At 34.6% G+C, this 12912-nt stretch overlaps 1 protein-coding gene and 1 long non-coding RNA gene across 2 annotated transcripts; one reads left to right on the forward strand and one right to left on the reverse strand.

The window, feature by feature from the left end:
- Positions 1 to 478: 478 nt before the first annotated feature.
- On the forward strand, positions 479 to 12804 carry LOC125659118 (HSPB1-associated protein 1 homolog). The gene is made up of 7 exons (XM_048890672.2): positions 479 to 681; positions 1787 to 1959; positions 2259 to 2395; positions 2512 to 2644; positions 10694 to 10813; positions 11729 to 11854; positions 12295 to 12804. The coding sequence occupies exons 1-7, from the start codon at positions 540 to 542 to the stop codon at positions 12799 to 12801; spliced, it is 1338 nt and encodes a 445-aa protein (XP_048746629.2). The 5' UTR covers positions 479 to 539; the 3' UTR covers positions 12802 to 12804.
- On the reverse strand, positions 6998 to 10519 carry LOC125667148 (uncharacterized). Its single transcript, XR_008798632.1, has 2 exons — positions 10073 to 10519; positions 6998 to 8469 (listed from the first exon to the last, which is right to left on the reverse strand). It is a non-coding gene; the product is annotated as an uncharacterized LOC125667148 (long non-coding RNA).
- Positions 12805 to 12912: the final 108 nt, after the last annotated feature.

Here is a 12912-nt window from a genome sequence, read left to right on the forward strand (position 1 = left end):
TCATATTAAACAATGTTTCATCATTTATAAAACATAAATGTACTTCCCACCCCATTACATAGATTATAAACAGAAAATATCTATAAAACGTATATGGGGACGGACTGACTACGGTAATTGTGGCCGGAATGACTTGTGGCCGGAATGACTTGGGGCCGGATCGACAGGGGCCGGATTGACCTTAGGGCCGGATTGACCGACATTCCCTCAAGGCGGTCCCCACATTCCCTGCCTCATAAAGTGCCCCCCCCCCCCCCCCCCCCCCCTCTCGTAACCGCAATTCCTGGATCCGCCCCTGATTGGGGCCAGCATGTCAAGTTAAACATTGACTGATGAATGTCCAGGCCCTGAGATTTGCTCATATTGTGTCAAACCCTGTGCTGAGATTAGTCTGGCTGCGCCAGACTAGTAGTGCTGAGTGCCAACATTAAAATCCGGAATTGCAAAGCGTAAAATGAATATCATTTTCACATTTATAACAACCATACGTCTTTCCGGTGTGAAGTTTCGTTTGGTTTGTAATGTTTAGTTGACTAACAATGATTTCTTGTTCAGATTGCCCACCAATTGTTTTAAACAAAATGATTGATCACTGGAAAGCAAGGAAATGGAGTATAGAACAATTATCTAGTCAAATCACAAAGAAGTTATCGTGCAAGCTTTGCCCAAAGAAAAATCAAAGTATATACACAATTCAACAATCTAATGAAGTTTTAAAATCAATCATTCAATGTTAAATCTTAGGTGACCTGCCTGTCAAGAAATTAAAAGAGTATGTCTTAATATGTTTTACGACACAACTGTCAGATCGAGCCAAATACAACTTGTCGAAGTTAACTTCAAACCCTAATCATGCTGACCATTTTTAAATTAATGGATAATATTAAGGGGCAGTTGAAATATTTCTCCACCCCGCATTAGCTAAAAATAGACGCTACTAAGATTAAATATCAGTCTAGTGTCTTGCAGTTTCTTTCCTCTCATTATGCCTCGACCTTTAACTGACAGATGTATATTTAAATAGAAGAAAGAGAGGGAAAAAAAGCAAATTTCAGAATTGAAATGCCCTTTGGGGTTTTAAGTCACCCGAATCGTTTGATATTGTGACTGATGGTAGTCCATTGTCAACTTCTTTGAAAGTACATGGCCACTTTTCATTTGGTACGGAGCATCTTTTGGATAAGGAGAACTAAAATTGTGAATTTCAGTTATTGCATCTTTTAGGCCTGAGGGGTGCAGGGCTCGAAATTAACATATGCCTGTCAGTCTGTGACTTGTTAAAAGTCTGACGGACTGACTGACATTTGTTTTAGTCAGTCCGATGGGACTGGTTAATTTTCTAAAGTATCATTTTGGAAAATATACTTAATATGAAATTTTATACACATTTGGCATGCTTCGATCTGTTGATATCAGACGAATCTGATTCGTAAATATAAATCCCACATTTAAGTGTTACAACATTGTCTGAGGCATATTGAGTTAAATTTCATTTTAATAACATTAACGAAATATGTTTAATTATTTCTTGAAAACTCTGTTGGACCACCTAACCAGAGTTTCAGGGGTTATTATTACTAAGGTTTGAATTGTTGCATTTTTTCCCTTTCTGGTACCATATTTTTGAAAAAGCAGAGAGAGATTATCTAACAACTCCATACAGCTGCATAATTCTAATATTATTGCAAAAAAAAAAAATAGAGATGGGGGTTTATGAGGCTAAACTTCCACTGAAGCCATTTATGCAAGGGGTATCATCCTCACATGCCAAACATTGACATTGTAGATTTATTTGAGACACAGTGTCCTCATGAAAACATCACACTGGAAGAATTCTTTTCATGGAGACAAAATGATGTTGATAATAACAATCCACTTCGTAATTATAAACCCGAGGAATTCTCATGCTACATAGATTACAAATACATGAAAGACATATCACCGATGGAACATATGAAGGTTAGGAAATATAGAATACTAAATACAAGATGAATAGGTGGGGAGAATCCTGTCAAGAATCAGAAATACTTTTTTTCAGAATTGAGAAAATAAAAGCTAAAATGCTTGAACTTCAAATTTTCTGAAAACACATTTGACTTTTTCTTGACAATGTGTGGACTTTATTCTTTTAGTTAAAGATTTAAATATTGGAAAATTGATTTTACATTCAATGTTTATGTATCTGAATAATCGGGTTACTTCTACAAATTCTCGGTTTCCAGACATCACAGTGGAAATGTAAATAAATTTTTTTGTAGGCTGTGGACTGGGGAGTGTTCGGATTTCCAGATCGAGATGGAAGAGATAGCACTATCTGGATCGGAACAGAAGGATGTTATACAAATTGTCACTATGACTCGTACGGATTTAATCTAGTAGCACAAATTCAGGGAAAGTATGTATGTTAACCAATGGTATAGGTAATGCCCAAATTTTTCCAACTTTTAGAATTTATTTTCTTCAAAATGATGTATCTCTCTGTCTTAGCCTCTCAATGTCTTCTACTCTTAGGAAGAGATGGATTTTGTATCCTCCTTGGGAAAGTTCCTATCTGTATCCTACCAGAATTCCATATGAAGAATCCAGTGTTTTCAGTGAAGTGAATGTTAAAAATCCAGATTTTGAACGACATCCTCTGTTCAAGGTATTTTATGAAGCAAGAAATCTATTAACGATGATCTAATAACCATAAAATTTAACATTCTGCTCCTTTGACAGAGTTTTTTTCCTTGGCATCTGTTTGTCTGGAGAAAATTTCACATTATCTTTTTTTTCAGAAACTACGAAATAATTTTATTCCTAACATGGCACAAAGCATTTTATGTTAAGGGAATTGTGGTATATACGATGCCTTTTCCAAGTGAAGATGATTAAGAAATAATTAATGGAAATTATGTTTGGTGTTTAAAAAAAGCACTGAATCAGAAAAAACCCTAATATTTGTATTAAATTCGTCATACAATGATAATTCAAGATTATTTTTATGCCCCCTTTCAAAGAAGAGGGGCATACTGTGGAATCATTAGAATTCGTGGTGGCTCAATTTTCGTGGAATTCATGGGTATCCCTCACCCACAAATTTACATCCTCAATGAATAAAGACAAAGCAAACACTCCAGAGTTATTTTTCTTACAAATATATATAAATCCACGAAATTACGTCCCTACGAACCTGTAAAAATTCATAAATCCACGAAAATTGGCCCCCACAAATTTAAATGATTCTACAGTATTGGTTTTCACCTGTCGGTCGGTCGGTAGATCACATGTTGTCCGCTCAATATCTTGAGAACCATTTAATTGATGATAATGATATTTCATATGTGGGTTGGTTATGAGTAGAAGAGTACCCCTATTGATTTTGAGGTCACATGGTCAAAGGTCAAACTGGACATAGGAATATACTGACCACTCAATGTCTAGAGAACCCTTTGCTTGACAGATCTCAAACTTGGTATACTGGTACATCTTCAGGAGAAGATGACCCCTATTGATTTTGAGGTCACATGGTCAAAGGTCAAGAGTCAAACTGGACATAGGAATATACTGTCCGTTCAATATCTTGAGAACCCTGTGCTTGACAGACATCAAACTTGGTACACTGGTACATCTTCAGGAGAAGATGACCCCTATAGATTTTGAGGTCACATGTTTAAAGGTCAAGGGTCAAACTGGACATTGGAATATACTGTCCGCTCAATATCTTAAGAACCCTTTGTTTGACAGATATAAAACTTGCTACAATGGTACATCTTCAGGCGAAAATGACCCTTATTGATTTTGAGGTCACATGGTCAAAGGTCAAGGGTCAAACTGGACATAGGAATATACTGTCCATTCAATATCTTGAGAACCCTGTGCTTGACAGACATCAAACTTGGTACACTGGTACATCTTCAGGAGAAGATGACCCCTATTGACTTTGAGGTCAAAGGTCAAGGGTCAAACTGGACATAGTAATATACTGTCCACTCAATATCTTGAGAACCCTTTGCTTGATAGACACCAAACTTGGTTCACTGGTACAGCATAAGGAGTAGATGACCCCTATTGATTTTTAGGTCACATGGTCAATCCACTCTTGACATAGGAAGATATTGTTTGCTCAATATTTTGAATTGATGATGCTACTATCAATTAAATGGTGTGTGTGTATAACCCTTTTCAATTTTGCATCATGGGGGGGCATATGTGTTTTCCAAAATCTCTTGTTATCATAAGTTCCAGGACCAGGACAGAACCATAATGGGGGTTCAGATACATATTTATGCCCCCTTCAAAGAAGAAGGGCAGATTGCTTTGCACCTGTCGATCGGTAGACCAGATGTTGTCCGCTCAATATCTTGAGAACCATTCACTTCATTGTAATGATATTTCATACGTGGGTTGGTTATGAGTAGAAGAGAACCCCTATTGATTTTTCAGGTCAAAAGGTCAATCTACTCTGGACATAGGAAGACACTGTCCGCTCAATATCTTGAGTACCCTTTGCTTGACAGACATCAAACTTGGTACACTGGTGCATCTTCAGGAGAAGATGACCCCTAATGATTTTGAGGTCACATGGTCAAAGGTCAAGGGTTAAAGTGGACATAGGAATATACAGTCCGCTCTATATCTTGAGAACCCTTTGCTTGACAGACATCAAACTTGGTACACTGGTACACCGTAAGGAGTAGATTACCCCTATTGATTTTGAAGTCACTTGGTCAAAGGTCAAGGGTTAAACTGGACATAGTAATATATTGTCTCCTATGTTTTAAGAATCATTTGCTTGATTGACACCAAACTTGGTACACTGGTACAGCATAAGGAGTAGATAACCCCTATTGATTTTTAGGTCACATGGTCAATCCACTCTTGACACAGGAAGATATTGTCTGCTCAATATTTTGAAATGGTTTGGCACTACTATCATTTACTAAATGATGCATGTGTATAACCCTATTTAATTTTGCAGCATGGGGGGCTACATTTTTACAAACATTTCGTGTAAAATTAGATGTTGCAGGAACAACAAGCAGGTCTTCCGTTCAATTCACCAATAGAAGACAAAGTGCAAACAGAGGGAATATGGTCTTTTTGAACATTAAAAGTGGTTTAAAGGGCCCATGGGATCATTTCCTCTTCAGTAAAGCTTATTGCAAGAAAATGTACGTTTTTTTTTTTGTTCTGTTGAAGACCCAAGTCAGTATGAAGCAATTACTAAGGTATATGATTAAAACTTTCTACAAAACAACAATATAGTTTTGAATCTGACCGATATCTTTTAACCTTGATCATGTAATTTCCAGCCATTATAAGCATCACTATAATAAATAACATCATTAACACCGATACTCAGATAGGAATCTTTTTTATGGGCCATTTTACATGAAAAGTTCATTTTAATCACCAATTGATTGTTTTCGTCAGCCAATTGCTGACGGCCAACTTCAACCTAAATCACTGCAAACCACTAGGGTGCAGTATGTCAGATGAGTATGGAAGTATCCCTATGTAGTGTACATTCAGTTTTATACAACCTGGGGTTAGAGCAGGATCACAATATGAAATGTTTTACACGGAATAAAGCAACTGATCAGGAGAGTCATGTGACCCGTGGGCCTGCTGTGTGGTGTATATGTACTTTACACTAAAACTTTTTGATGAGACTACAAATATATGCAGGTGTATGGATGACTGTCCAACCGTAACATTTCCTTATAGTATGGTTTCTCTGAAAGTGTATGTCATTACAAATTCCAAAGATCTTATTGGGACCTACTGATTTTGATATTTGGACCCAAAAATTTATATAGGATTTACATTTTCAGTAAAAGATAATTATGATGAAGTTCTGGGAACGAACAATTTTGATTCATTTATAAATGTGATTCATTATATCTATGAAGTTGATAAAATGATGCTTCACGCTGGTATACTTCATGAAGCGCAGAATTTATTTTTTGATTAGCTTTGTCTCTCAGTGTGGTTTCATCATCAGGTTTTTGACAAAGGACTAAGACCATGTTTAGCTATATCGGCCCTGTGGTGTGTTAAAAAATAAAGCAGAATTAATTGAAATAAAATTGTTATCATTTGATAATATAATCTTTATACCATCGCGACGTGCCAAGATTTCCCCGCCAAAACGTCAGCTTGTGGAATTCTATACAAGACAAAACCGGTATCGGTCTGGTTTTCTGCAGAAATCTCCACTTTTTTCAAATTTAGTCATATAATTCATATAAAACACGACCTTCGATCCAGAAACTGACTGTAGTCTATCAAAATCTATCAATACAAATAAATTTTGCACGAACGATTTTTTGGATCGAAAGGTGTGCTGTTGATGAATATCAACTTTGAATTAAATCGAGAGCAATACGGAATTATTTATTTTTGTGAGAGTTGTGGGTATTTTATTAATTATGTTGCTTTGAAAAATTAAAACAACATACTTATGTGGAGTCTACATCATTTCCATGCAGAATACACCCCTATGTGGTGTTTTTATCAAAAGCTATAGAATTTTGATGCGTAAACAAACGAATCTGCTGTCCGACAAATCGGACCTTCAATGCTATAGAACGTTTTTATTTAGACGACACCAACAGAATTACTAAGATCAAAATGAAAAGAATTTATAGAACATGCATTGATATAACTAAAACTATTGCCAATATATCGAAAGTATAACGTTAACTAGGGCAAGTAAAAATATAAAAGATTTTTAAGGGTGTGACGTCATAGATGTGGCTTAGTGGTAGTGAGCCCGTCCTTCAATCGGGAGATCCGGGTTCAATTCCTACCCGTGTCAAATTTTTTTTTTTTTAAATCATACTGTTAACTACATTTTTCTTGGCGTTATTGAAAAATTAATTTCTTTCAAGACACTGAAGATGAAATTATACCTGAATACAAATAAAAATAACAATCACAGAACACCAAGGAAATATGCAAGGATTACAGATTACATTTTTAAAATTCATTGAAAAAAAACAAACCAAAATACTTTATTTTCGGACTTGATTTTATTTCAAAGAATGAACCAGCAAAAGATAATGGAAAGGAAAGTTTTTCCAATGCATCTAATGTACAGAAGAAAAGTCAGAAAAAATGTTAATCCATTAGCTATTCTGTCATTTCCTGCAGAGTAAGAACTTTCTTGTTGAAACCACCACATGCTATATTGTGTAGCAAGTGTAGACATGTGTGTCAGTAAATTCACATCCAACAAAATTGTCACAATCAATCTCGGCCACTTCCTGAGACAAAGTCTCTACAGAGAATTTCAATACCTCTCGACAGAACCAGGCCTGGGGTAATGGTAATTAAATGACAACCAGTTTCAATGTAATGGGGGTGTAATGGACCATTTTTGCATTACAAGTAATGGTAATGTAATGCATACTGTACTGTACATTATTTTTCATTACATTTACACTACTTCAAATATTTGATGATATTTCGAAGATTTAGAATAATTCATTTTATTAGTGATTGACTGAAGCATTTGAAACATTGATGACAATCAAATGCAATGAATAACTTAATAGATATGTTTCCTAACATTGCTGAATATTTTGTGTTCTTATGTTAATGTATAATTAAAAATCATAATACAGAAATAATTTTTCTGCCATTTCTTTAATATCTGACAGTATGTTATGTAAATGTGTAATGTAAATTCACTCTCAAGTAATGTAATACATTATATTTCAAAATAGGAGTAATGGTAATGTGAAATTTTCTAGGTAATGTAAGGCGTTACATTGCTATGTAATTGACCTCAAGCCTGGATAGAACACCTTCTCATGCATATATGCAAGTGCCTTGGACCCAACTTGTCATTTCCTCTTTTGCAAGATTTTCAGCATTTCTTCATAGAGATCATAATTCCAACTGCAAGGTGTCCAAGATGATGAATTCAGACCTGACCAGTGTTTTTGACAATTTGATAACTTTTGACTCTACACTTTTCATCATTCAAAAAGTACATTATGACATTCATAATTCAACCTGCAGATTTTCATTTGAATCATCAAATATGAATTCTTCCAAATAATAACCAACCCCCCCCCCCCCAAAAAAAACCACTTTAAAAACCTCCACAGGTATATTTCAAATGACATAGAAGTGCCATGGGTTAATAAGGGTTAAACTTTAGAGTCGACATGTTTCTTCCAAGCAATATAGTCTTGTTTGGATCCAGTTTTTCCAGTTCTGATATAACTGCCTGATACTGTACAATGTAGGTGTCAATCTGGTCCCCCTATTGTGGGAATCTGTTTCCACATAACTGCTGTATAATCTGGTACCTTGCTATTGGCAGGCACAACAAGGAAGCTATTCCTTCAGTGATGTCCAACACTTATCCGCATGTGTCACTGATGCCACTATCATTGATGAGTAGGAATATGGATTCTTGTCAATCTGATTCATGTCACCCTTGCCATCAATTTTTGCTGTACATATTATATCATCCTGAAATTCAAATTACTCCAGTATTATATCATTATCAAAACTATATCATAAATGAAAGGTGAAGATAACAAACAGTGATCAATCTCATAACTCCTACAAGCAATACAAAATAGATAGTTGGGCAAACACGAACCCCTGTATTATAATAATATTCATATAAAAGTTGTACTTTCATGCCCTCATGTATTTTCATTGATACAGAATTCAGAAAAATTACATTTATGTATTCGGTGGGAGATTGACATGTCTCCAACTAAACAATAGAGGACAGTTTAGTTACATGTACATTTCTGCATAAATAATTATATACACAAACATTTCATTTCAATTTGATTCCCCATCTAATAATTTTTGTTGTAGCTAATTTTGATATATTACATGTATCTTACTTCACAATTATCAGCAAATTCACAAAATATTTTTATCTTTCATGCTCTTTCTTGTGGTAGATGTATGGAAAAATTTAATATTCAATAATATAAAGGAGATAAGCTAACAAAAAAATATATGCTTAAATCATGGTAGTACCCATGAAATTCAACATTCTCTGAGTGATTCTATATCTAATCCCAATGCAGGCATGTAAGTTGTAAGTGTAATTGTTGAAATTAAGTTTGACATGTTTACAATTTATCTTGAAATAAGGCATATTTAAATTATAAAACCAAACTGTTCTTATGATTTTCCTGGCTTAATGGTGCTTTTAAGTATTTAAAAATTATTGAATGTAAAAATCATTCCGACTTTTCTAATCCATGTTTCTGCGTAAGGCCAAAAAATATTTTTTTGTTAATATTGGTTTCCACTTTCCCGACTACCCTAATTAAAACTTTCTGTTGACCCTAACACAATTTTTTCTATTCTCACAGATTTTGCAAATGTCATCACTACAACAAGAATATATTTATTGACTAATATGAAGTTATTTATTATGCACTAATACCAGACAGATTCCAAACCACAGAAACAGTTTTTGTTTACAGTAAATTGAAGAAATGTATCGATTCATCATATAACTTTTATTTGATTACTAAATAATCACTAAGTTAAGTTTAAACATAGTAGAATACTCATTCGAAAATTATTCAACCTATAACCCCCCACAGGCCTACATGTTACCCCAGAGACATATACCATTATGGAAATATACATCTATATACAATTATATGTCTCTTTAACCTATACAAATACTTTTTAGACCATACAATGATACATGGAAAGTTCAAAGTGTGAAGTGAGTCAAACATCATGTAAGAAAATTCAAATAGACCCGAGAAGGTCATGCACTTGGAATTGAAAATGGCATGATCGTGAAACAGCTGATTTTTCTGATCAGCTGATATACATACAATTTTAAATCTTAACAATATATAATTATAATAGATAAACAATAAATATATGTTGACAACAGTTAACAGATTTGTTGTGGGATTTCCAACAGCCCAATGCGTGAATATTATGAGTTTATGTCAACACACCACAGGCGCACCATACTATTCGTTCCATGCGACTTGTTTATTATTTTTAAGAGCAATTGGTACACCTATTTGGTTATACAGTTTAACGAGTAGAGGTGAAGTATATTCATATTTCTAAAACTTACGTTGAAATGCGATGAGTACATCCTCTGCAACTTCCACGAACAGCACAAACAGGCTAACGGCGCGGCGTGTGAAAATGGCCGAATGAAGGCAGGATTGAAAAATATGGTGTGCCATTCGGGCTATAAGTAAAATAACCTTATTGCGTATTTTGAAAGAAAATTTCTTTTTCAAGATCTTATTATATATTAAACAGCTCATTGCATAATTATGTTTTACAATACGTTACCACTTCTAATAATATATAGCGACGTTGTATGACGCAATCTTACAAAGTAGAGCAAATTATAGGATTTATACTAGTAATGTAAACCTAAAAATAGTGTTCTTTCACGAACTCTACATATAAAAACCAGTACATTATAGGAAAAGAACATGTTAGAGAATATTTCTAACAAAAAATTATTCACTTTGGACGTTAGGCCGAATTTTGATAAACATGGTCTTAGTCCTTTGGTTCTACAATACACAATCATTTAGTGTTCCAACCAAGTATGCTGGTGGATCTCTAGATTTTTGTAGATTATTCCAGTATATTTTTATATACTCAGAGATTTCATATATAAAGAGTCATATTAGTCATACAGATGTTTTATTGAAGTAAATTCGTATAACAATTACAGAAAGCAAACCCGTACATAGTGACACTGGATCCGGGACAAGTATTGTATGTTCCTCCTCAATGGTGGCACTATGTGGAAAGTCTGGAGGATTCCATCAGCATCAACACATGGATCGATATAGTAAGAATACAACACATGGATTATCATTGATATAGTAAGAATACAACACATGGATTGAGAGATAGTAAAAATACAACACACGGATTGAGAGATAGTAAAAATACAACACATGGATTGATATAGTAAGAATACAACACATGGATTATCATTGAGATAGTAGAAAAACACATGGGTTGAGATATAGTAAGGAAACACATGAATTGAGAGATAGTAAGGAAACACATGGATTGAGATATAGTAAGGAAACATGGATTGAGAGATAGTAAGGAAACACATGAATTGAGAGATAGTAAGAAAACACAGGATTGAGATATAGTAAGGAAACATGGATTGAGAGATAGTAAGAAAATACATGGATTGAGAGATAGTAAAAATAAAACATGACTTGATATAGTAAGAATACAACACATGGATTAAGAGATAGTAAAAATACAACACATGGATTGAGAGATGGTAAGAAAACATGGATTGAGAGATAGTAAAAATAAAACACATGACTTGATATAGTAAGAATAAAATACATGGATTGAGAGATAGTAAGAAAACAACACATGGATTGAGAGATAGTAAGAATACAACACATGGATTGAGAGATAGTAAGAATACAACACATGGATTGAGAGATAGTAAGAATAAAACACATGGATTGGGATGGGAAGAGTAGTGGTCACATTGCACTCATTTTATCAATAGCATTACTCTATTTCAACAAGACATGTCCTCTGAGATTGAATATTTATATAGCACAGTTTCACTAAATTCAATCTGAAAACTTATCACATTGTTTTGGAAATAATATATGAATCATATGTGAAGTTGTGTTCATAGCAATTTCCTAATCCGGTTATGTAAAATGTTATGAAGAATTAACTGTATTTGTGGTAAAAATTCACTAAAGTGCATGATGCATTGCAGTCGGAGGACTCAGAGAGCCGCGTCTCCGAGGCTGTGACAAGGTGTCTCGTTTCATTACTGCTGGAGGCCAGACAACAGCTGAATCAAGTCCCTACAGCAGATGACACCTGGATAAACCCAGGAGAAGTCAGTCGATTCAATTTTGATCAAGTTATTTTGATTCTTTAAAATGTTTCACAAACTTACGAGGACAATGTTTCACAAACTTACGAGGACAATCGTTACAGATTGACAAGTGCACAACCATTCATTTGCTAAAAAATTATCTACAGCAAAAGTAAGCAGTTGTCCAGATCATGTAACAAACTCCGACTTCCATTTATAAGTCAAAATTTCAATCACCTGTAAGATGTTCATTACTTTTGAACTGAAACTCTTAACTTGGAGACACTAGAGATTTAATGAAACAAAATTGAATGACAATTCTTATCTTGGTATGATTGACTGCTCAATCATTTCTTTGCAATATTCAGATTTTGACTTAAGCTTAAGATGTTTCATGATCCTGGGACCAGATTTATGGTGTATTATGGGCACGGCTAAGTAAAAGTAATTTTTTTCCCCAGGAAATTCTGCCTCTTGATGCAAACATCCAGCTCCTTCAATTCGCTCTGACAAGTAGTTACCATAGAGATGCAGACAAAGAGACAAATAACCAGGAGAAGTTGTGTAAAGCTCTTCAGAACATACCTGTTAGAAACAAAGACACAACTCTCAAAGGGAAAAGAAAATGGATTGGAAATACGGAAACTGAGAATTGTAAATCAACCAGAATGTGTGTACATGATAAGGGAGACAATTCAGACACTGTAAACTTCAAGGAGAAATTGTGTTCGCATGATGTGGATGTACAGAGCAGCCAAGGTGAAGACATTCCTTACATTGTTATGGTTGAAAGAGAAAACAAAGACGAAGAGAAAGAGACAAGCGTGAAACATCAAACCACCGACTTGTGTAGGTCCTCTTTGGAGACGTGCTCAAGTCATTCTACTGCAACATTGTTTGAAAAACTTGTCAAAAGTGTATTACATCCAAAAGTGATAGAAGCAACAGTAAAAGAGCTAAATCAGTAATAATACCTTTGTTTTTTTGTTCCAGTAATTTCCTGTTTATAATACAAGAGGTCCATGTGCCACAAAATTTGCCCTAGTCACTTCACTGTTAATATTAAATGACCCTTCACC

The sequence above is a fragment of the Ostrea edulis genome, chromosome 9, assembly GCF_947568905.1.
Source record: "Ostrea edulis chromosome 9, xbOstEdul1.1, whole genome shotgun sequence".
Taxonomy (NCBI): Eukaryota; Metazoa; Mollusca; class Bivalvia; order Ostreida; family Ostreidae; genus Ostrea; species Ostrea edulis.